Raw genomic sequence first — 21,260 nt, 5'->3', positions numbered from 1 at the left:
GCTCACACAAGTACTTGAATATTTTTTTTTAATAATTTTGTTCTATTTCGTCCAATATCACTCATCACATCTTTGGAATATTTTTTTTGTAGAAACTAAAAATCATATGAAAAAATCACTTCTTTCTAGGAAAGTTCGACTTTTCCCTTTTCCAAATATGGCATTATACAGGGTGGTCCTAAATTGGAGTTACAAACGAAAATGACAGATTTCTTGGATCATTTTAGGAACAAAAAGTCCTATAAACATGGGCCCGCAAACGCTTTTTTTTTCGAGATGCAGGTTGTTGAAGTTTGATTGTTTTTCAAGTTTTTTTCACGTAGGAGCTTCCCTCTACAAGATATATTTAACTTTAATTTGACATAGATATTCCAATTTAAAGTTTTCATCCGGTGATATGCTAATTTTGAATGCAAATCTACAAGATAATTTTTTTTTTCTGGGAGTTCGCTCTTTTCTTTTTTTATGGCCACTGGTAGTTCCGAAAAATTAAAGAACAACCTTTGACCCAATTTTGACGTACCTATCTGTTAACGATTTTGAGGAAAAATTTCAAAAAATTCTTCATTAATCCTATAGAGAATATCCAAAATTATTAGAAAGATTAATATTATAAGTTTAGTTACTTATTTACCCAATTTGAAGAGAAGATTAATGAAGATTCGATTCGATTCCTACAAAAAAGTAGGACTTCAAAAAACAGTCTGTATCTGTATCGAAAACAAAACTTTCACGGGCTCATGTTCATAGGACTTTTTATTCTTAAAATTATCCAAGGAATCTCTCATTTTCGTTTGTTTCTTCAATTTAGGCACACCATGTGTAAGGAGATTCAGAAGTCCAGATTATAACTCAATGAAGTGATAGTTCTAGATAATATAAAAAGTCCTTTCAAATTTTTTTTTATCGTGAATCCCTTTTGAGAATGAACAAAAATTAAGTTACACCTCCTGTATGTCCGAAGGGATTCAAGATGGTAAAGAATTTTACTTGAAAGAACTTCTTATTGTTACTAGCTAACTATCACTTCATAAAGTTATGACCTCGACTTTTGAATTAGCCTGTATATCGGCGCCAAATTCACGAAAATAAGATTTTCTGCATTCAAATTTGTCTATATCGGATCAAATCGATCATTTAATCGAAATTGAAAAGGTTTTTTCTATCAATATTATTAAGTCTTCTTGCAATAACCTCAACACAACCACAAAAATTCAAGAAAAATCAAGAGGTAGGTAATCACATCAGGGAAACTTTTATTGGTTACTTTTCTCGAGGTAAAAGCTACATATATGACTTTTTGGATCACTTTTCAAATCAATTTTATACACAAACAAATTTTCGGTGCAATCTTCTAAAAAAGAGTTTTAACAATTATATATATTGGAGACTTTTTGCTATTCTGGGAGGTTAGCAATTTTCGGCAGAACGATAGTGTTTGGAACATAAACCCAATATTACAAAATTACAAAAATTTGGGCCAAATAATAAGATTCCCCCTCACGAACAAGCGCAGAGAAAGGAAAACTTTTCTATAAAAGTTCACCAAAGAGAATATGTGTTTGTGAGCTTTCCACACAAACAATTATAAATTTCCATGTATACTTCGTACGGAAAACATTTTCCAATTTCAAGATCCAGTGGTTGGAAAATTGGAAAAGCTAGTCATTGGTGGCGCATGTTTCACCTGATTCTGAACGAAATCGAATATCTTCATCTCATTTAGTGTCGAATTTCTGTTTGCATTCAGGTCAACGAAACCCCCAGATGAGTTTATTCAACTCAGCAATGATTTTTTACGAAATCCTAATACGGTTTTTATTCCCATCGGGGAACTATCTAGATTTAAATTAAAATGAAATTTCCAATGAAATTACATACCTACCCATTTCCCGACGATGATATCAGATAGAACTAACTTGGGAGGATAACTTCATGGCTATTCTAAATAAATTCGCATTAATTTAAAAGGTTCAAAAAGTTATCAATACTTTTTTAGAACTATATTTTTTATTTTTTTCCACATTTTCTAGTCCATTATTATTTTTCTATGTTCCAGTCGCATGACAGATCCTTGCAATCGTATCTCCGAATCCGAAACATTCCAACAGATGGAGGATCCATCAGTTTATTAAATTTGACAATTCGAACGTAAACGGTTAATCGGAGGATTCATGTAGTTTTTTGCTGGAAATTGTGACTTATTTTTGATTTTTTTTATCAGTCAGGAAAAACAGGAATATCGAATATAGAGGACAACATCACAAGGTACCAGCTTTGTGAAAATAAATGCATTATTTTATTAGTGGGAATTTTTGAAATTGAAAAGTTTTTTACATGAATATCAAATCCTCTAATAATGTGTACCTTAATAGTTATATGAAATGGGCCCACAAGAAATGTTAGCAACAGAAAACTGAGGTTTGAATAACCTCACTTCCAAGTTATTGTTATTGGGGAATGTGATTATGAAAACAGCTGCTAAATTAAACAAACAATATAAGTGATATGAAAGTACTAATTCCGGGCGTTCTTTCAGTTAACCCCGTCATTTCTGAAGATCATTGGTTCATTTCAAAATGTATATAGCATCTTCCTCCACATCAGTGAAATTCCATTCCTTCCCCGAAGGTTACTTGGTATACAACTATCAACCTGGCTCCAAAGTCGAAGGACCAGTAAGAAGCATTTCATGGAGTAAAGATGGGAGTTGGGTTTCAGTTGTCCCCCAATCAGGCCTACCAGAAATTATCAGTGTCAGGAACCAGCTTAAATTTTTACACACAATTACAGACATAGAAGATCCTTCTTGTACGGCATTCCAAAACACAACTAAGAAATTCATTGCTTTTGGCTCAAAAAACGGACAGGTCCAAATCTACGATGTTAAACAGAAGAAGATTAAGAGCAGGTGGGTGTTGAATAGTTTAGAATTCATAATTTCTACATGACAAGGTCAGCATTATTTTCTCAAGGGAATATTATTATCTATTAAGTTAGTCCTACCTTTCATTGATAGATAGATTTGAAGTTTTGAGTTCTTCAGGGCTCTCTCTTTGAACCACTAGTTAGTGCACATGATGAACCTCAGACTGTTTCTTTGCATACCATTGTGGATGTGTTTATTTAAGAATATTAATAACAAGCAGATTACCTCATATTGTCAGGAGTTTTTTAAATAACCTTGAAAGTTTATTTTCTTCAGTTTGAAAGGTATTTTATTCTAAATGTGTAAAAGTGTTATAAAACTTGAACAAGATAAATTATCCGAATGGTGCTAAATGTGTAAAGGTGTTAATAGAGATTTCTTCATATTTCTCCTATTCTTAAAAGTTAGGTTAAGTGAGGTTATGTCGGACAACCATCTGTATAGTTTGTTTGTATGAAAAACCCAACAATTAAGTAGATAAATTTTAGATTTCCTCCAGCTTCGTCCATGATTTCTCACATTGAATTTACCGCAAGAGACACCCACGTAGTGGCTGGTTGCGTCAGTGGGGAAGTCCTATTGTACAGTAACCTCACCAATGCATTGTCCACCACCCTTAAGATTCCTAGATCTGACAGTGTCAGCGCTTTGAGAACTAATCCTATGAAGAGAAATATCATTATGGGTGGTAGCAACGAGGGTATGGTTGTGGTTTGGGACAGCAACATCAATAAGCATAAATTCTTCGTTGAGGCTCATAAAGCACCTATCACTGGAGTTGCATTCTGTCCGAACAATTCAGATTTGATAATAACTACAGGTAATCTATGTGATGATTTTTTTAAGTGGCATTTTAGAATTTGTTTTTGTTTTCTATTATAACGGGTGTTTTTTTTCGAGGTATATAACTTTAAGTCGGCATTACTGTTCTAGATGGCGACCGATTTAACAGCAGTCAAGTGATTTATTCTCAGTTTGGTTTAGCAATTCACCATGAATACTCACGCCTGAACAACGCTTGCAAATAGTGCAATTTTATTTCGAAAATAATGGTTCTGTGCGGAATACGTATCGCGCACTACGTCCATTTTATTTTGTTTAGCGATGAGGCGCACTTCTGGTTGAATGGCTACGTCAACAAACAAAACTGCCGCATTTGGAGTGAAGCTAATACTCAAGTGTATGTCGAAACACCGTTACATCCAGAAAAACTGACTGTTTGGTGCGCTTTATGGGCTGGTGGAATCATTGGTCCGTACTTCTCCAAAAACGATGATTGCCAGAACGTTACAGTCAATGGTGATCGGCATAGAGCCATGATTACTAACTTTTTCATTCCTGAATTGAACAACCATGATGTCCAGTAGCTGTGGTTCCAACAAGACGGCGCAACATGTCACACAGCTCGTGCCACAATCGATTTATTGAAAGACACGTTTGGTGACCGCCTAATTTCACGTTTTGGACCTGTGAATTGGCCTCCAAGATCTTGTGATTTAACACCGCTAGACTACTTTCTGTGGGGCTGTGTAAAGTCATTGGTCTATGCGGATAAGCCACAAACCCTTGACCATTTGGAAGACAACATTCGCCGTGTCATTGCCGATATACGGCCACAAATGTTGAAAAAAGTCATCGAAAATTGGACGTCCAGATTGGACTACATCCGAGCCAGCCGTGGCAAGCATATGCCAGAAATCATATTTAAAATGTAATGCCACAAGATTATCTTGCGGATAAATAAAATTCATGTCAATGGAATAATCCATCGTTGTTTTATTGCAATTTAAAGTTCTATAGCTCTAAAAAAACACCCTTGATTTATTACTTTCATAAAATTTATTTCATTTTCTAATCAGTTATGCTGAAAAGGAATCTAAGTACTCATTTCCACAGAAGAAATTATTTGTATCATTCATTGTCGTAAATAATTTGTATCGTATACAATGGAATAATATTATCTCAGCCCATTCCATGGTTCAAGAGCGACTAATATTTAAGCCGTAGTGCTAACAAAGGCTGTAACTGTCACCATCCCCACTTTGCCATTGAAGGAGAACACTCGTTTATTCCATATTGTATCATGCAGATGTTTCGATCGTTCCAAATGCATTTACCAAACCTGTATACATAAATTGACAAAATCTGATATCTAAAACAATAAATTGATTTTTTCTGATTTTCTCAGGCGCAGACAGACAGTTCTCCTGCTACGACATCATCTCCAACAAGTGCATCGCCAGCGTACCAGTGAGTAACAACATGACAGCCGTAGACTTCTCTCACGATGGCACACACTTCGTACTGGCCTCTCAGGAGGGCAACATTAGCCTGTACGATTCCAGGCGGATCTTAGAGCCAGTTCTTGTCTTCGAGGCTCACAACAGTACAGTTAAGAATATCGCCTTTCAAAAACAAGAGATGGTCAATTCTAACAGCAGCCTCTTGGAGGATTTCGGCGATTCCGAACAGCATGTCAAGAACAACGAGGAGGATGTCGCCCTGAACGTATCCTTCGGGAATCTCCTGTCTAACAGTCTGGAGTATGGAGATGTGCCGGAGAAAGTGTCCGAATCGCCTAACACTGTGGATTCTTTCATGGCCAACTTAGGGCTGGGTGATGGGCTGGCAAGCAGATATGACCAATCGATAACTGAAGAGGGTGAGTGAATCGATTTATTTTTTGATGTTGGACGCTGAAGTAACCACAAACTTGTCCATGGAATATTTTAATTAGAGTTTGGCTCATATTTTGACAACGAAATTATTATCTGTCACCTGTTATTATTAGCCTACAGTAAGAGGCCAATTGAAAAGTCCCCGTTTTACCATAGTAAAGAACATTTTTTTGGCAAAATTCGATTTTATTATTCAACATATTTGCCTTTGAGGGCAATACAGCGATTATAGCGATCTTGCAACTTTTCGATACCATTTTCGTAATACGATTTGTCTTTCGCTTCAAAATATGCCTCAGTTTCGGCGATTAATTCTTCATTGGTGCTAAATTTCTTTGCAGCGAGCATTCTTTTATGGTCTGAGAACAGGAAAAAGTCGCTGGGGGCCAGATCTGGAAAATACGGTGGATGCAGAAGCAATTCGAAGCCCAATTCATGCAATTTTGCCATTGTTTTCATTGATTTGTGACACGGCGCATTGTTTTAATGAAAAATCACTTTTTTTTTTCAAACAGGGCCGTTTTTTAACGATTTCATTCTTTAAACGATCGCTGTTGATGGTCTGGCCCTTTTGGAGGTAATCAATGAATATTATACCTTGCGCATCTAAGAATACTGCTGCCATAACCTTGCCAGCCGACTGTTATTTTTCCTCGCTTTGGATTCGGTTCATGTGTGCAGTTCACTCAGCTGACTGTCGATTGGACTCCGGAGTGAAATGGTGGAGCCATGTTTCATCTATTGTCACATATCGACGCAAAAATTCAGGTTTATTGCATTTAAACAGCTTCAAACACTGATCAGAATCATTAACACGTTGTTGATTTTGATCGATTGTGAGCTCCGCGGCACCCATTTTGCACACAACTTTCTCATGTACAAATATTCGTGAATGATATGATCTACTCATTCAGATGATATCTTCACAATGTCTGCTATCTCGAATAATTTCACTTCACGGCCCTTCAAAATTATTTTGTGAACTTTTTTGATTTTTTCGTCGGTGACAGCCTCTTTTGGGCGTCCACTGCGTTCGCCGTCTTCGGTGCTCATTTCACCACGTTCAAACTTAGCATACCAATCAATGATGGTTTATTTTCCTGGAATGCATTTTTCTCTTCAAAAAGAAATATTTTATCAGCATACGAAATTCTTTTTTTTCCATCTTTTTCAAATAACAAAGGTAGCTACACTCACTACGTAATATCTCACAAACTAATGGTCGGACTGCTGTCAAATTTTGACACGTATCGTTTGAAGGTTGGTACTAACTAAAAATCATATGGATTTAATACTAGCACCACCATCTGTGCATTAGACCGGGGACTTTTCAATTGGCCTAATATTTGCAACATTACGTCTTGATATTGTAGATTTCCAATAAGAGGTTTCATTTTGAATAGCCCTTTATCTGGGCAGCTGTCACTTTTGAAGCTGTCATCTTTTGACATTTGACAAGTAAAAACAACCCCATCATTAAAAATGGAACGATACACGCTTCAACAATGCATTGAGATTGTTAAAATTCACTACGGAATTGAAATATCGCATGATTGTGGTAACTTAAACATTACTGATGACTTAATACATCTTTTAATTTCAGGCGACAACTTGGTCGAAAACAATTCGTATAACAAAGAGCAAACTGAGGATAGCATTGCAGAACCGGAACGATTGAGTTTATACAGAAGGAGGTCCCTTAGCACTAAACAAGTGTCAACATCTACACCGACCTGCCCTCAAATTGTGGTATCTAAACTTGAAGCAGTTGTATCCCCCATAGCGAATAACCTAACGGACAACAAGAATAATAACGAAGAACTAGCTCCTGTCCCTCTGGATCACATGAAAAAGATGGTGGAAGAAACTGTGAGAAAAGAGTTGTCGGATAAATTCGAGTCGTTCGCAAAAGACATGAAGTATCAGTTTTCCAACGCAAACGCGCAGATGAGAAGGATGAATCTGAATTTGATGATGGCGATGATGAAGGATTTCATCAAGATGGAGAACAGGATGGATGCTTTGAGGGAGGATGTCGCTATGAATTCACCGTTATCTGATAACTATTTGTTGGAGGAGAATTTGAGGTTGAAGAAGCAGATTGCGTTACTTCAGGAACAGATATGCAAAACTGATCAGGATAATTAGAAGAATTTTGTTGATGCTTCCGATAAGGCTGTGAATATTTTTAATAATTTACGTATAGGGCACAATATTTGTATATAAAAAATAAAAAAAATTCGAATAAGATTTACTTTTTTTTTCAAATGCCATTTTGATACCATTGTGTTGAAATTAATAATTAATAACATCCTTTTCTGACTTACAGAGGGTAAGGGTCAGTTTTTGCTTGGAACACCCTGTGTAAAATAATATTCATAAATGAAGCTTACTAGGTTGTCAAAATGAAACTCAAACTAAAATTTAAAGTTTTGTAACATAGTTACAATGATACAACAATTTACATTTATTTTAGTATGTGTACAGGTTTTTCTAAAGTTCAGTAAATAATGCGTTAACATATAATACAAAAAGGAATGCCTTCTCAACTATTAAGTAAATACTTCATCTTCACAGTACTATGAATTAAAATTCCAATTATTAAACAGATATTGCTTAAGCACGATAGTTCTTGTGTAACTCTGGCTTTATTGCATACACAAGCTCCAAAACTCCTTGGATCACCTGCAAAGGTATTATTTGTTAATAAAAAAACTGAAACTAAGGGCATAAGTCCACTTACAGGATCTTTTTTAGATGAAACAGCCTTATTCATGTCATCTACGCGAATCTTTGTGTCTTGATCAATTTTTGAGGCAACATCTTCTCTGGAGCCCATATGTTTAGCTTCAAATTCCTTGAATTGACGTTCTCGTTCTTTGCGATATTTCTCAATTTCATCTTGTGCTTCCTCTTTTGCCTGCTTCAATCTTCTGGCTTTACCTGTTGGAAAAATGGGTTATTTCAATGGTCAGCAAAAAAAAATTAACTATGGAATAAGTTATAGCCCATTTGAATATAAATTGTTGATAATAGGCCTAAAAACTCTTCAGTATTTCTATAATTCATAACTTATTTTGGAAACTCGTGACTAGAAACAACACCCAAAATTTTATAATCAATATTTTGTTCATGGGCTCCTTACGTTTTCTTGCTTCGGAAACCTTTTCAGCAGCCCGTTTCTCTGCGGCTAAAAGTTGTTGAATTCCTTGAGTTTGGCTAGCCATAATTCTTCAAAATTTACACCTCAATCAGCGATCTCCGTACACAACAAAACTAATAAGAATTGGGTACAAGATTCGCGATAGCAATGAAACAAGTCATATGATCCTTGTCAATCTCCCACTTTACATCAAAGGAATCAAAAATAGGTCATTGTTCTATGTCCGCCACGTCAAAAATTTCATTAGTTCCATCATTTTCGAATTGAAGAGCAAATTTTGAAACCTATTCCGTAGTAAAACTGTTAATCGATTGTGTACACCATAAATAAGAATAGTTAACTTTGTGTTATGGAGGGTTGTTCTCGTTCATTGTTTTTGGCCACCCCTTGGTGACGATGACAGATATTTAAATCAACATAACCTGAAATTAATAAATTTTTTGATAAGGTGTTAAGATTAACAAAATTAAGTTTTTCCTCTGAATTGAGATTGTATGAGGCAAATTCTCCTTAATATTTCAGCTTCCTTAACTTGTAGCCTAAGTATCATTTTGTTGGCCTACTGCGTTTTAACGTATCGAGAAAATAAATCATCACTGATTGAATTTGAAATGGGAAAAGACACGGAATCTGAGGATAAATATACAATCCTTTTGCCAACTTACAACGAAATCGATAATCTTCCCATTGTTATATGGATGATAAACAAATACATGGAAGAAAGGTATACCTTGGGATCAAATTTCCATGTTAATCAGTATAACTTCATTATTGCCCAAATTACAGTGGTTATCAATTTGAAGTGATAGTAATTGATGATGGAAGTCCTGACGGTACCTTAGAAGCTGCTAAACAGCTACAGAAAATTTACGGTGAAGAGAAGATAGTCTTACGTCCCCGAGAGAAAAAGCTTGGTCTTGGTACAGCATATATTCATGGCTTGAAACATGCAACAGGAAACTTCATTATTATCATGGACGCTGATTTAAGTCATCATGTACGGAAAGTCCTTAAGTATTCCTTAATATTTCTGGTCATTTGTGCAAAATTTGTATTCTCATCACAACATTTTTTACAGCCCAAATTCATTCCAGAATTTATTCAAAAACAGAAGGAAAAAAACTTCGATTTGGTATCTGGAAGTCGCTATGTAGGGACTGGGGGTGTTTATGGTTGGGATTTCAAAAGGAAGTTGATCTCTAGAGGTGCAAATTTTCTAACACAACTCTTGTTGAGACCCAGAGCCTCTGATCTAACTGGATCCTTCAGATTGTACAAGAAACATGTATTGGAAAAACTAGTAAGCAGTTGTGTATCGAAAGGCTATGTTTTTCAGATGGAGATGATCATAAGGGCTAGACAGTTTGGATACACAATTGGAGAGGTGCCAATTACTTTTGTCGATAGAGTTTATGGAGAATCAAAATTGGGAGGATCAGAGATTTTCCAGTTTGCCAGTGCTCTTCTCTATCTTTTTGCAACGACGTAATAAAAAAGTGTTTATAATATTCTATAGAGACTTTCAAGAATGATGCCTTGAACAGTAATTCATTCCAAATGAAATGTATTTATGAATTGATGATGAAAAATAACTTTAGCCTGGAAAAATTTCTATTGAATGTAGATTTACTGAACATTTTTAATTAAACTTTTTTCAGCAGATTTTTTATTGAATGTAGATTACTGAGCATTTTAAACTGAACTGTTTTCAACAGATCCCTTTTTCAATTCTGAATAGTGTATACTTTGGTATATAATTTTTTTAAACTGATTTGTTTTACATTTTGATATGTGTCATAAGTGTCATTTATGTGTCGTGTGAAAAAATTGCATTATGCGATTTTTTCATTAATGTGATTTTGAATCGAGAAAATAAAATATGCAACCTCAATAAATAGTTCTTGGTGTTCCACAGATTGGTGAATTGAGATAAGGACAGTGCCTAAGTTCATGTTTGATTGAAAAACTTTTGAGTCTTTTTAAAGGAAAAATCCAGTCAATAGTATGGTTAGCGGAATATCTGAATACAAAGTTGCTTTCAAATAATGTTTAGATCTTTTCCTGAAAACGATAGAAGGTGGACGAATGTAACTGTGTAACTCTGTATATTCAATTCTCTTTCATCACTAAGTATTGCCAAGTTAATAAGAATATTCTTTTAGTTAGTGTACTTAAACAATTTGAAAGTGCTCTCTAGTTTTGTAGTAATCGTTACGTCGATCCACTATATCAAAACTGTTTCAATTAGTACTTTTTTAGGTAGTTCGTGAAATTCCCGAAAGAGGCTGCTTTTATAATTTCTATATAGGAATCTCTTCAAAATAGATTTCTGTGTGTATGAGGAATCTCTTTAAAATAGATTTCTGTATGTATGTAGGAATCTCTTTAAAATAGATTTCTGTATGTTTGTAGGAATCACTTTAAAATAGATTTCTGTATGTATGTAGGAATCTCTTTAAAATAGATTTCTGTGTTTATTGATAGAAAGAGCACATTAGTTCAGTAAGATGAACATAGATGTCACGAAAGCAGATTTCAAAAACTAAACGTTGCTTTTGACTGATTATCAGACTTTTTAAATAGATTTGCAAATGTATTACCACTTGTTAGTAGAGAAATTTCACATTTTTAACCATTATATGATGCAATATCTTCCTTCCTTCCAATTTTTGTCAAATAGGCACACTTGCTGAGCAATAATATCAAATTATCTCGACCTTTAATTACAGAGGTTTCATTTTGATATTAAAAAAAATATTTGAAGAAAAATCAATCGGTTTTCATTTTATTGCAAAGGGGAAGGCAGTTGTGGCACCATATCCTTTTCATGAAATTTTCCATGACCAATTCGCAAATTCGCGGCAACTCAACAAGTTTTTTCAAATACTATACTGTTCTTAAATAAACATACCTCCATATCCTTTACTTTCGTAAACCAGTGTATTTTTTTCAATCTTTGCTTAATGATTCTTGGAGATACGTCGTATGTGCTTGAGGTAAAACGTAAATCAACTGACGATAATTTGGAAAAACAAGGGAAATGTTGGAAAACACTCAGGACGGAACAATTGTTATCCACTCGAGTAAAGATGCGACAGGTAGGTACCCACTTGTAAATAACGAATCGAACAAACAAGGCGTTCTGCTTTTACGTCTTGGAAAAAAGAAAACTCTGAACTTGGTTTTCCCGATGCGGATGCTAAGCCACTTGAGGGTTTTCTTCCACAACATACATTGCAATTGATGTTACTCACTCAAAAGTTCGAAGATAAATGAAAATTTTAAGACAAAGAGAATTCAGATTTTTAGCTCTGTGTAATAAATACGGAAAGGGTGTTTTTTTAGAGCTATAGAACTTTAAATTGCAATAAAACAACGATGGATTATTCGATTGACATGAATTTTATTTATCCGCAAGATAATCTTGTGGCATTACATTTTAAATATGATTTCTGGCATATGACCGCCACGGCTGGCTCGGATGTAGTCCAATCTGGACGTCCAATTTTCGATGACTTTTTCCAACATTTGTGGCCGTATATCGGCAATAACACGGCGAATTTTGTCTTCCAAATGGTCAAGGGTTTGTGGCTTATCCGCATAGACCAATGACTTTACTGAGCCCCACAGAAAGTAGTCTAGCGGTGCTAAATCACAAGATCTTGGAGGCCAATTTACAGGTCCAAAACGTGAAATTAGGCGGTAACCAAACGTGTCTTTCAATAAATCGATTGTACCACGAGCTGTGTGACATGTTGCGCCGTCTTGTTGGAACCACAGCTCCTGGACATCATGGTTGTTCAATTCAGGAATGGAAAAGTTAGTAATCATGGCTCTATACCGATCACCATTTTCTGTAACGTTCTGGCCATCATCGTATTTGAAGAAGTACGGACCAATGATTCCACCAGCCCATAAAGCGCACCAAACAGTCAGTTTTTCTGGATGTAACGGTGTTTCGACATACACTTGAGGATAAGCTTCACTCCAAATGCGGCAGTTTTGTTTGTTGACGTAGTCATTCAATCAGAAGTGCGCTTCATCGCTAAACAAAATAAAATGGACGTAGTGCGCGATACGTATTCCGCACAGAACTATTATTTTCGAAATAAAATTTCACTATTTGCAAGCGTTGTTCAATCGTGAGTCTATTCATGATGAATTGCCAAACCAAACTGAGAATAAATCACTTGACAGCTGTTAAATCGGTCGCCATCTTGAACAGTTATGCCAACTTAAAGTTATATACCACGAAAAAAACACCCTCTACAACACAGAATAACAACAATAAGCAAACAGAAACTGATCAAAAACCAACTTCAGTACGTTTTTGTCGTAATTTTAAGCTTATTCTTTCCTTTCCATCTTCATCTCAAAGGAAAGAAAAACCGGAAAATTGGCAACCGTGTTCGACGTAGGAATAGATGCTGGGCAACCAATATTTCGAGTTTTTCCGGGAACTAATTAGCGCTTTTCTTCAACATCTCCAATTTTCCGACCCACTTTTTGCCCCAGTCCCATAAAAAAATATTTATCACATTTCGTGAGTTGGCCTCTTTCTTCACCGCCTGCTGGGATACAGGATAGAACGAGGAGATTTGGGAAATTGCTAGATATCGTGGGAAGCGATAAGCGTGTAGTTTCCGGGTATCGTATTCTCATAACCGGTTTTCCGGGATAGACGCAAACAAATTCGAGCTTTTCCTGGAAATTTCCCGGGATAGATTTTCTGGAGTGGTCGCGTTATGAGTTTTCGGAAATGCAAATATACGGATACGCAAGAATTGGTGGTTTGAAGGTGCATGCGAAAAATTCGGGGAATATGGTGAATATAGAAAAAAAAAAACGCAATATTTACGTGAATAGAAAACACGGAGTTGCGATTTTGGGAGTGGCTATTGACTAATAACTTCAAAATAGGCGCATGCAATTCAATTAGAATATTTGGAAAGAAATACACAATAGTAGGTGTAGTAAAAAGGAATCTATTATTTTTCCAACAGATAGCTAACCCGCAAAGGTATACACTCTCCGGAAAACTGTATTGGACATAATTGTGGGGATATTGATGAATCAATTAGATTCAAACCTCTTGGCAAAACTCTCGGATATGTGATGCCAACTAAAGGGTGTTTTTTTTTAGAGCTATAGAACTTTAAATTGCAATAAAACAACGATGGATTATTCGATTGACATGAATTTTATTTATCCTCAAGATAATCTCGTGGCATTACATTTTAAATATGATTTCTGGCATATGACCGCCACGGCTGGCTCGGATGTAGTCCAATCTGGACGTCCAATCTTCGATGACTTTTTCCAACATTTGTGGCCGTATATCGGCAATAACACGGCGAATGTTGTCTTCCAAATGATCAAGGGTTTGTGGCTTATCTGCATAGACCAATGACTTTACATAGCCCCACAGAAAGTAGTCTAGCGGTGTTAAATCACAAGATGGCCAATTCACAGGTCCAAAACGTGAAATTAGGCGGTCACCAAACGTGTCTTTCAATAAATCGATTGTGGCACGAGCTGTGTGACATGTTGCGCCGTCTTGTTGGAACCACAGTTCCTGGACATCATGGTTGTTCAATTCAGGAATGAAAAAGTTAGTAATCATGGCTCTATACCGATCACCATTGACTGTAACGTTCTGGCCATCATCGTTTTTGAAGAAGTACGGACCAATGATTCCACCAGCCCATAAAGCGCACCAAACAGTCAGTTTTTCTGGATGTAACGGTGTTTCGACATACACTGGAGGATTAGCTTCACATCAAATGCGGCAGTTTTGTTTGTTGACGTAGCCATTCATCCAGAAGTGCGCTTCATCCCTAAACAATAAAATTGACGTAGTGCGCGATACGTATTCCGCACAGAACCATTATTTTCGAAATAAAATTGCACTATTTGCAAGCGTTGTTCAGGCGTGAGTCTATTCATGATGAATTGCCAAACCAAACTGAGAATAAATCACGTGACAGCTGTTAAATCGGTCGCCATCTCGAACAGTAATGCCAACTTAAAGTTATATACCTCGAAAAAAAACACCCATTACTAGTTTTACTCAGTTACGCTTTTGCGTTCTCGCTAAATTCTCTACTTTCCATAAAATGAACGCAATTAGGGGTTAGATGATTCGTACTAAAGTATCTCCAAAGGAAATATTAAACTAACATCGCATAGGTTTCTGGAGGAAAACAGACTTCTCAGTCAGTCCTATCTAATCTACCCCCGAACAAATTTGAACAAAAATTTCTACGCTATCTGAACATTCTAGACGCTTGCCAAATAAACTCTGATCAATGCCCTTTCCAAGCACATTAAATATCTTCATATTCTGGCAAACGCTGCTGGTGTTCAATGGAATATTATCAGCCAACCCATAGGATGTATGAGTTATTGCGCAATATATTTTCGGGAAAAATTGCAACAATGTTAAAGTAGGCTTGCCGTTGGGCTATGGAGCAGAAATAATGAATAACAGCAACGATAGAATGATGCATAGTTTAAACTATGTATTATTATTCATTTGAATGCAGTTTCAGGAATAAAATAGAGCTCTAGCCTAGTTTTCGGATATTTGTTCGATATGTTAATTTTATATGTGGTGTGGGTATTAAATTAGTGCAGGGTAAATGGAATGGGAATTATAATTTTAACAGTGGCGTTTCGACGAAGTGTGTCAGGAATTTTGATATGTGTTGAAACGTTTTCCGTGAATTTATCTATGACAATTAGTTATTCACTATATTTCATGGATAACTGTCATTCGTATAGGAAATTTTCGAATCGTGAAGTGAGAAATTTTAATATAGTGTGAAATTCCATACCAAATTGCTGAACATTGTTATTGTTGAAATAATAAAAATTATAACGGGTGTTTTTTTTCGAGGTATATAACTTTAAGTTGCCATTACTGTTCAAGGTGGAGACCGATTTAACAGCGTTGAAGTGATTTATTCTCAGTTTGGTTTGGCAATTCATCATGAATAGATTCACGCCTGAACAACGCTTGCAAATAGTGCAATTTTATTTCGAAAATAATGGTTCTGTGAGGAATACGTCTCGCGCACTACGTCCATTTTATCGTCGACAAAATCGTCCATCAGAGCAGTTAATTCGATTAACCATGAAACGTTATCGCACCACGTTTACTCTTATTGATAACTCGCATCCCCAGAGAATCCGTACGGTGCGTACAGAAGAAGCTATTGCTGCAGTAGAGCGTAGAATTGAGGAAGACCCGAATGAGTCTATCCGCCATCGAGCACAGGAATTGGATCTGTGTTCATCCACTTTATGGAAGATTTTGCGCAAGGATCTTGGTTTGCGTGCTTACAAAATCTAACTCGTGCAAGAATTGAAGCCAAACGATCATCAAGTGTGGCGTAGATTCGTCGAATGGGCCCAAAATGAGATTGCCGTTGTTCCCGATTTTCATAAGCGAATTTTGTTTAGCGATGAAGCGCACTTCTGGTTGAATGGCTACGTCAACAAACAAAACTGCCGCAGTTGGAGTGAAGCTAATCCTCAAGTGTATGTCGAAACACCGTTACATCCAGAAAAACTGACTGTTTGGTGCGCTTTATGGGCTGGTGGGATCATTGGTCCGTACTTCTTCAAAAACGATGATAGCCAGAACGTTACAGTCAATGGTGATCGGTATAGAGCCATGACCACTAACTTTTTCATTCCTGAATTGAACAACCATGATGTCCAGGAGCTGTGGTTCCAACAAGACGGCGCAACATGTCACACAGCTCGTGCTACAATCGATTTTTTGAAAGACTCGTTTGGTGACCACCTAATTTCACGTTTTGGACCTGTGAATTTTTCTCCAAGATCTTGTGATTTAACACCGCTAGACTACTTTCTGTGGGGCTATGTAAAGTCATTGGTCTATGCGGATAAGCCACAAACCCTTGACCATTTGGAAGACAACATTCGCCGTGTTATTGCCGATATACGGCCACAAATGTTGGAAAAAGTAATCGAAAATTGGACGTCCAGATTGGACTACATCCGAGCCAGCCGTGGCGGTCATATGCCAGAAATCATATTTAAAATGTAATGCCACAAGATTATCTTGTGGATAAATAAAATTCAGATCAATCGAATAATCCATCGTTGTTTTATTGCAATTCAAAGTTCTATAGCTCTAAAAAAAATTCCCTTTACAGACATTGTGATGAAATTATCTAGCAATCGGCTCGGAGAACGAGCGCTCACGAATATTCAGACAATAACTCGTTAAATCGATGAAATTCCACTTGTACCAAATTTTTCCACTTCAATTAACATCCCATTTACAGACACTCAATTAGTGATCGTTATGAAAATGTTTTTTTTTGTTCACTCATTCTCTGTCGCCATGAATTCATTCCTTTTTCCTTTTGATCTCCGTTAATTAACTTCATTTCTTCAATTCTATGAACGTTCAAGATTAATTGAAAGAGATGAAAGGTTTCTTGGTGGGCTTTTATTAAAGAATTAAAATTCGTATACTCTTACTCAAATGATTGTCTTTTATTCTTTTGGAGAGACAGTTTGGTCGGTAATTTAGCGTTATATGAATAGAGTTGAATGAAGTTATGATAGATTTTTTATTCGAGATGTGAATTAAAACATGCATTTTCAGGTTGCAAAACACTAAGGTTTATTATAAGGAGTAGTAAAAACAAATCATTTATTTTTGCATGAAACACAAGTCACCAAGTTCTTCAGTGATTTCCAAAAAATTGAGCGGTGGGATTTTATTTATTTTTAGATATTCTGTGGAATATCAATATTAATTGCGATTGATTATTGATTATTAACATTTCCTGAATTACACTGACATATCTGTTATGTGGGTATTTTTTACCAAACTGCATAAACACACATCGTCAATAGTCTTGGCCTTCCCTAGGTTTCTCAAGAAATAAACAATCTATGTTCTGGAAATGAGAATAATATTTTCCTCTATTTCAACTGCAATATATTTCATAGAAAATCTTTATTTGCTACTCTTCGCTTTATGCAGGATGAGATAAAATAGAAAAAATGAGAAAAAATCCGAATCCAAATTCAACAGTCCGTATTATTATTAGTCTCTTCTTTCAATCAACTGCCCAATATGCCTAGGCGTCCCACGAATCTAGTCATTAAGGAAATTTTCAGGCATATCAGTTGAAAAATATGTACCAGTCAAAGACTCAGCATGTAAAGGGTGTTTTTTTTGAGAGCTATAGAATTGCAATAAAACAACGATGGGTTATTCGATTAACATGAAATTTATTTATCCGTAAGATAATCTTGTGGCATTACATTTTAAATATTATGATTTCTGGCATATGACCGCCACGGCTGGCTCGGATGTAGTCCAATCTGGACGTCCAATTTTCGATGACTTTTTCCAACATTTGTGGCCGTATATCGGCAATAACACGGTGAATGTTGTCTTCCAAATGATCAAGGGTTTGTGGCTTATCCGCATAGACCAATGACTTTACATAGCCCCACAGAAAGTAGTCTAGCGGTGTTAAATCACAAGATCTTGGAGGCCAATTCACAGGTCCAAAACGTGAAATTCGGCGGTCACCAAACGTGTCTTTCAATAAATCGATTGTGGCACGAGCTGTGTGACATGTTGCGCGGTCTTGTTGGAACCACAGCTCCTGGACATCATGGTTGTTCAATTCAGGAATGAAAAAGTTAGTAAGCATGGCTCTATACCGATCACCATTGACTGTAACGTTCTGACCATCATCGTTTTTGAAGAAGTACGGACCAATGATTCCACCAGTCCATAAAGCGCACCAAACAGTCAGTTTTTCTGGATGTAACGGTGTTTCGACATACACTTGAGAATTAGCTTCACTTCAAATGCGGCAGTTTGGTTTGTTGACGTAGCCATTCAACCAGAAGTGCGCTTCATCGCTAAACAAAATAAAATGGACGTAGTGCGCGATACGTATTCCGCACAGAACCATTATTTTCGAAATAAAATTGCACTATTTGCAAGCGTAGTCCAGGAATGAGTCTATTTATGATAAATTGCCAAACCAAACTGAAAATAAATCAGTTCACAGCTGTTAAATCGGTCGCCATCTTGAACAGTAATGCCAACTTAAAGTCATATACCTCGAAAAAAAACATCAGTTACAACAAATAAAAAATTCCAGCAACTCCACCTAAAGCCAATTTCCCTTGCATGCGTAGGTGATCCTTTCATAGTAACATTATGCACCTACCATATTTGCATTAATTTCGTCTGTTACTTCATTATATCAACGCCTTTCAAACATCGTTCATTAGATAACATGAATTAATCTCAACCCAACTCTCAACGCCTGAGCTCAAGCGACGCACCATCGATTCAATTGAGTTATCAGTTTATTTTCCGCCGTTCTTTTATATCTCGAACATGTTCGTTTTATGAAACCACGCATGTAGAATTGATCTCTCGAAGCAATGCAACGATGATTTCGACATAGCAGTGAATCAATTATTTCCATTGAATTTTCTTACTGAACAATTTTTCCCAACGAAATGCCCATTCGAACGCCAATTAACCAGTAAAAATCACCGTGTGTAAACTGAAACACACCCTTATCAGGTTGTGGATTGCGGAATAAAAACCCCTCCACGAAATTTGAGCTGCCGTAGAGTATAGGTATCTCAATTATTCTTCTGGCGGTCCATGTTAGCAATCAATGGCTTGTCTGGGCGTTGAGCGATGCCAGAAATGCTCTCTATCAATTAGGACCTTTCTTGTTAGTCGCCTGTCCGTACGGAAGAACGGATACTAGCGAATTGATTTTCCATTTCCGGTCAACTCCTTTTTAATGTTTTCGGCAGTTCAAACGCTGATTACATTCGAAACATCCCTGTGGAAAGTTTGTACGGCTCGCGAATGAGATGTTGGTCATGATTAAGGGATTGGAAGCACTAGACGGTTAAAAGTTTTGTAGTCGATCGTGACTTTAAAAGTGGAGTTATTTCGGGTTTATTTCAGGCATCGATTGGGTTCAGTTTGTAGAATTGGCGACACTGTTTTAGGTGAAACGTTAGAAAACATGATCCAGAAGAATTTATCTTAAAATCGAGCAGAAAGCAGTTTATAATATTAAATGTAGTGAAAAGAAATCCATTATTTCTCCAATAGTTGCGATTTCATACTACAAAAACTTTTGTGACAGTTTTGTGATGAGTTGATTCAGTTTAGGTTGAGCGCGCGTCAAAGATGGACACTAGCAAAGAGAAAAGATGTGTTTCTTACTGGTAGTGTGTTGATGGAAAACTATTGTTTCAAATATTTCTTGGTTTCTCCTTAAGATATATAGAAAATTTCAAAAAGCTCTTTCAGCAATTTTTGTCACTTAAATACTGCTTTCATATGCTCAGTTACCAAAAGATATGTAGTGTTCCAACTTCATTCTTTATTTTTAATTTATTCTGAGATATAATTCATTCAATGTTCAATTATAATTAACTCGTCTTGTGGGGAAATGATCAAGAGAAATTAACATCAATAAAATAGAAGAAAATGAAAAAAAAATTGCAAATAGTACGAACTCGTTATGAATTGAAATTATTTATATATAGGGTGTAGCTAAATGAGTGCGAAAGTTTTAAAGGTAGAAAAAAATTATAATAATTATCTCATAAAATTGCAGAAGATTTGGGATTGCGCAGACATGTTCACCAATGCGATATATGAATATTTTTTATATTTCTTGGGTTTTTTGATCTATTATATTATCCACCAAAACTTTTTCACATAACGGAATTTCTCAATTTGAAAATATTCATTGAATATAACGATTCATTGCAAACTTTTTTCATTTTGTATCCGGCTAACCAATAGTTTCCTTTATTGTTATCAAATGGTCAAAAAATATTCAGCAATTACAAAAAAATCTTATCATTTTTTAAAGCGTGTCACTTTTCAAGGAGAGGAATAAGAGACTTTGTTTTGACCCAAATTGCAGTCGCAATAATTTGGTGACACCCTGTATAAGGAGTCCCATTTCAAGAATATATTTCGAAAACTCCCTAGCTTCGAAAGAGACGACATTTTTCTTTCAAAAATCGATTACGTAATGATAATTCACAAATTTGAGATCTGGAACTCTGTAGAGAAATGAAGTATTCCAGTTGAAAAAAAAACATTTCGTATTAGCTCTTTACTTGTAATTATTAATAAGATAATCTGCAGTTGACAATTTTGTTGTCGAAGCGTGCGTCATTGCGTCAAGCCCTAATTGAAAAATTCCACGGAAAAGAATGTACTTACTTCAGCGTTCAAGCAGCAAATATCAATTGGGTATTCAGGGTCGATTGGCTAGAAGAAATCTTTCAGAAATGCGATCAGTTTCTTCTTGCTATTCTCAACAATTCGTTTATCATAGCTTTGGCTATCACAGAGGATTTAGTAGTAATTTTTCCAGTCTGACCTCCTGAAAATTATCCCAAATTCACAAGGTAAATAACAAAAAACAAC

The 21,260-nt window shown here is 36.0% G+C and overlaps 3 protein-coding genes across 4 annotated transcripts; 2 read left to right on the top strand and 1 right to left on the bottom strand.

Annotated features, from left to right (window-relative positions):
• Nucleotides 1–2,109: 2,109 nt before the first annotated feature.
• Nucleotides 2,110–7,857, top strand: LOC123671652 (protein NEDD1-like). Of its 2 annotated transcripts, XM_045605613.1 has the most exons (5): nucleotides 2,110–2,268; nucleotides 2,540–2,911; nucleotides 3,418–3,749; nucleotides 5,118–5,591; nucleotides 7,211–7,857. In XM_045605613.1, exons 2-5 carry the CDS (start codon nucleotides 2,580–2,582, stop codon nucleotides 7,753–7,755), a joined length of 1,683 nt encoding a protein of 560 aa, XP_045461569.1. In that variant the 5' UTR covers nucleotides 2,110–2,268; nucleotides 2,540–2,579; the 3' UTR covers nucleotides 7,756–7,857. The 2 variants fall into 2 exon arrangements, with proteins under 2 accessions (XP_045461569.1, XP_045461570.1); XM_045605614.1 differs by lacking the exon at nucleotides 2,110–2,268 and having other exon boundaries at nucleotides 2,743–2,911; nucleotides 3,429–3,749.
• A 168-nt stretch (nucleotides 7,858–8,025) lies between these two features.
• LOC123671654 (V-type proton ATPase subunit G) lies at nucleotides 8,026–8,943 on the bottom strand. The gene is made up of 3 exons (XM_045605616.1): nucleotides 8,753–8,943; nucleotides 8,351–8,550; nucleotides 8,026–8,292 (listed from the first exon to the last, which is right to left on the bottom strand). The coding sequence occupies exons 1-3, from the start codon at nucleotides 8,832–8,834 to the stop codon at nucleotides 8,224–8,226; spliced, it is 351 nt and encodes a 116-aa protein (XP_045461572.1). The 5' UTR covers nucleotides 8,835–8,943; the 3' UTR covers nucleotides 8,026–8,223.
• A 122-nt stretch (nucleotides 8,944–9,065) lies between these two features.
• LOC123671653 (dolichol-phosphate mannosyltransferase subunit 1) lies at nucleotides 9,066–10,432 on the top strand. Its single transcript, XM_045605615.1, has 3 exons — nucleotides 9,066–9,494; nucleotides 9,557–9,767; nucleotides 9,849–10,432. Exons 1-3 carry the CDS (start codon nucleotides 9,265–9,267, stop codon nucleotides 10,257–10,259), a joined length of 852 nt encoding a protein of 283 aa, XP_045461571.1. The 5' UTR covers nucleotides 9,066–9,264; the 3' UTR covers nucleotides 10,260–10,432.
• The last annotated feature ends 10,828 nt before the right edge of the window (nucleotides 10,433–21,260 follow it).

This window comes from Harmonia axyridis, chromosome 1 (genome assembly GCF_914767665.1).
Source record: "Harmonia axyridis chromosome 1, icHarAxyr1.1, whole genome shotgun sequence".
Classification (NCBI taxonomy): Eukaryota; Metazoa; Arthropoda; class Insecta; order Coleoptera; family Coccinellidae; genus Harmonia; species Harmonia axyridis.
Note: the sequence above shows the minus strand (reverse complement) of the source record. Positions and strands in the feature narration are given on the sequence as shown.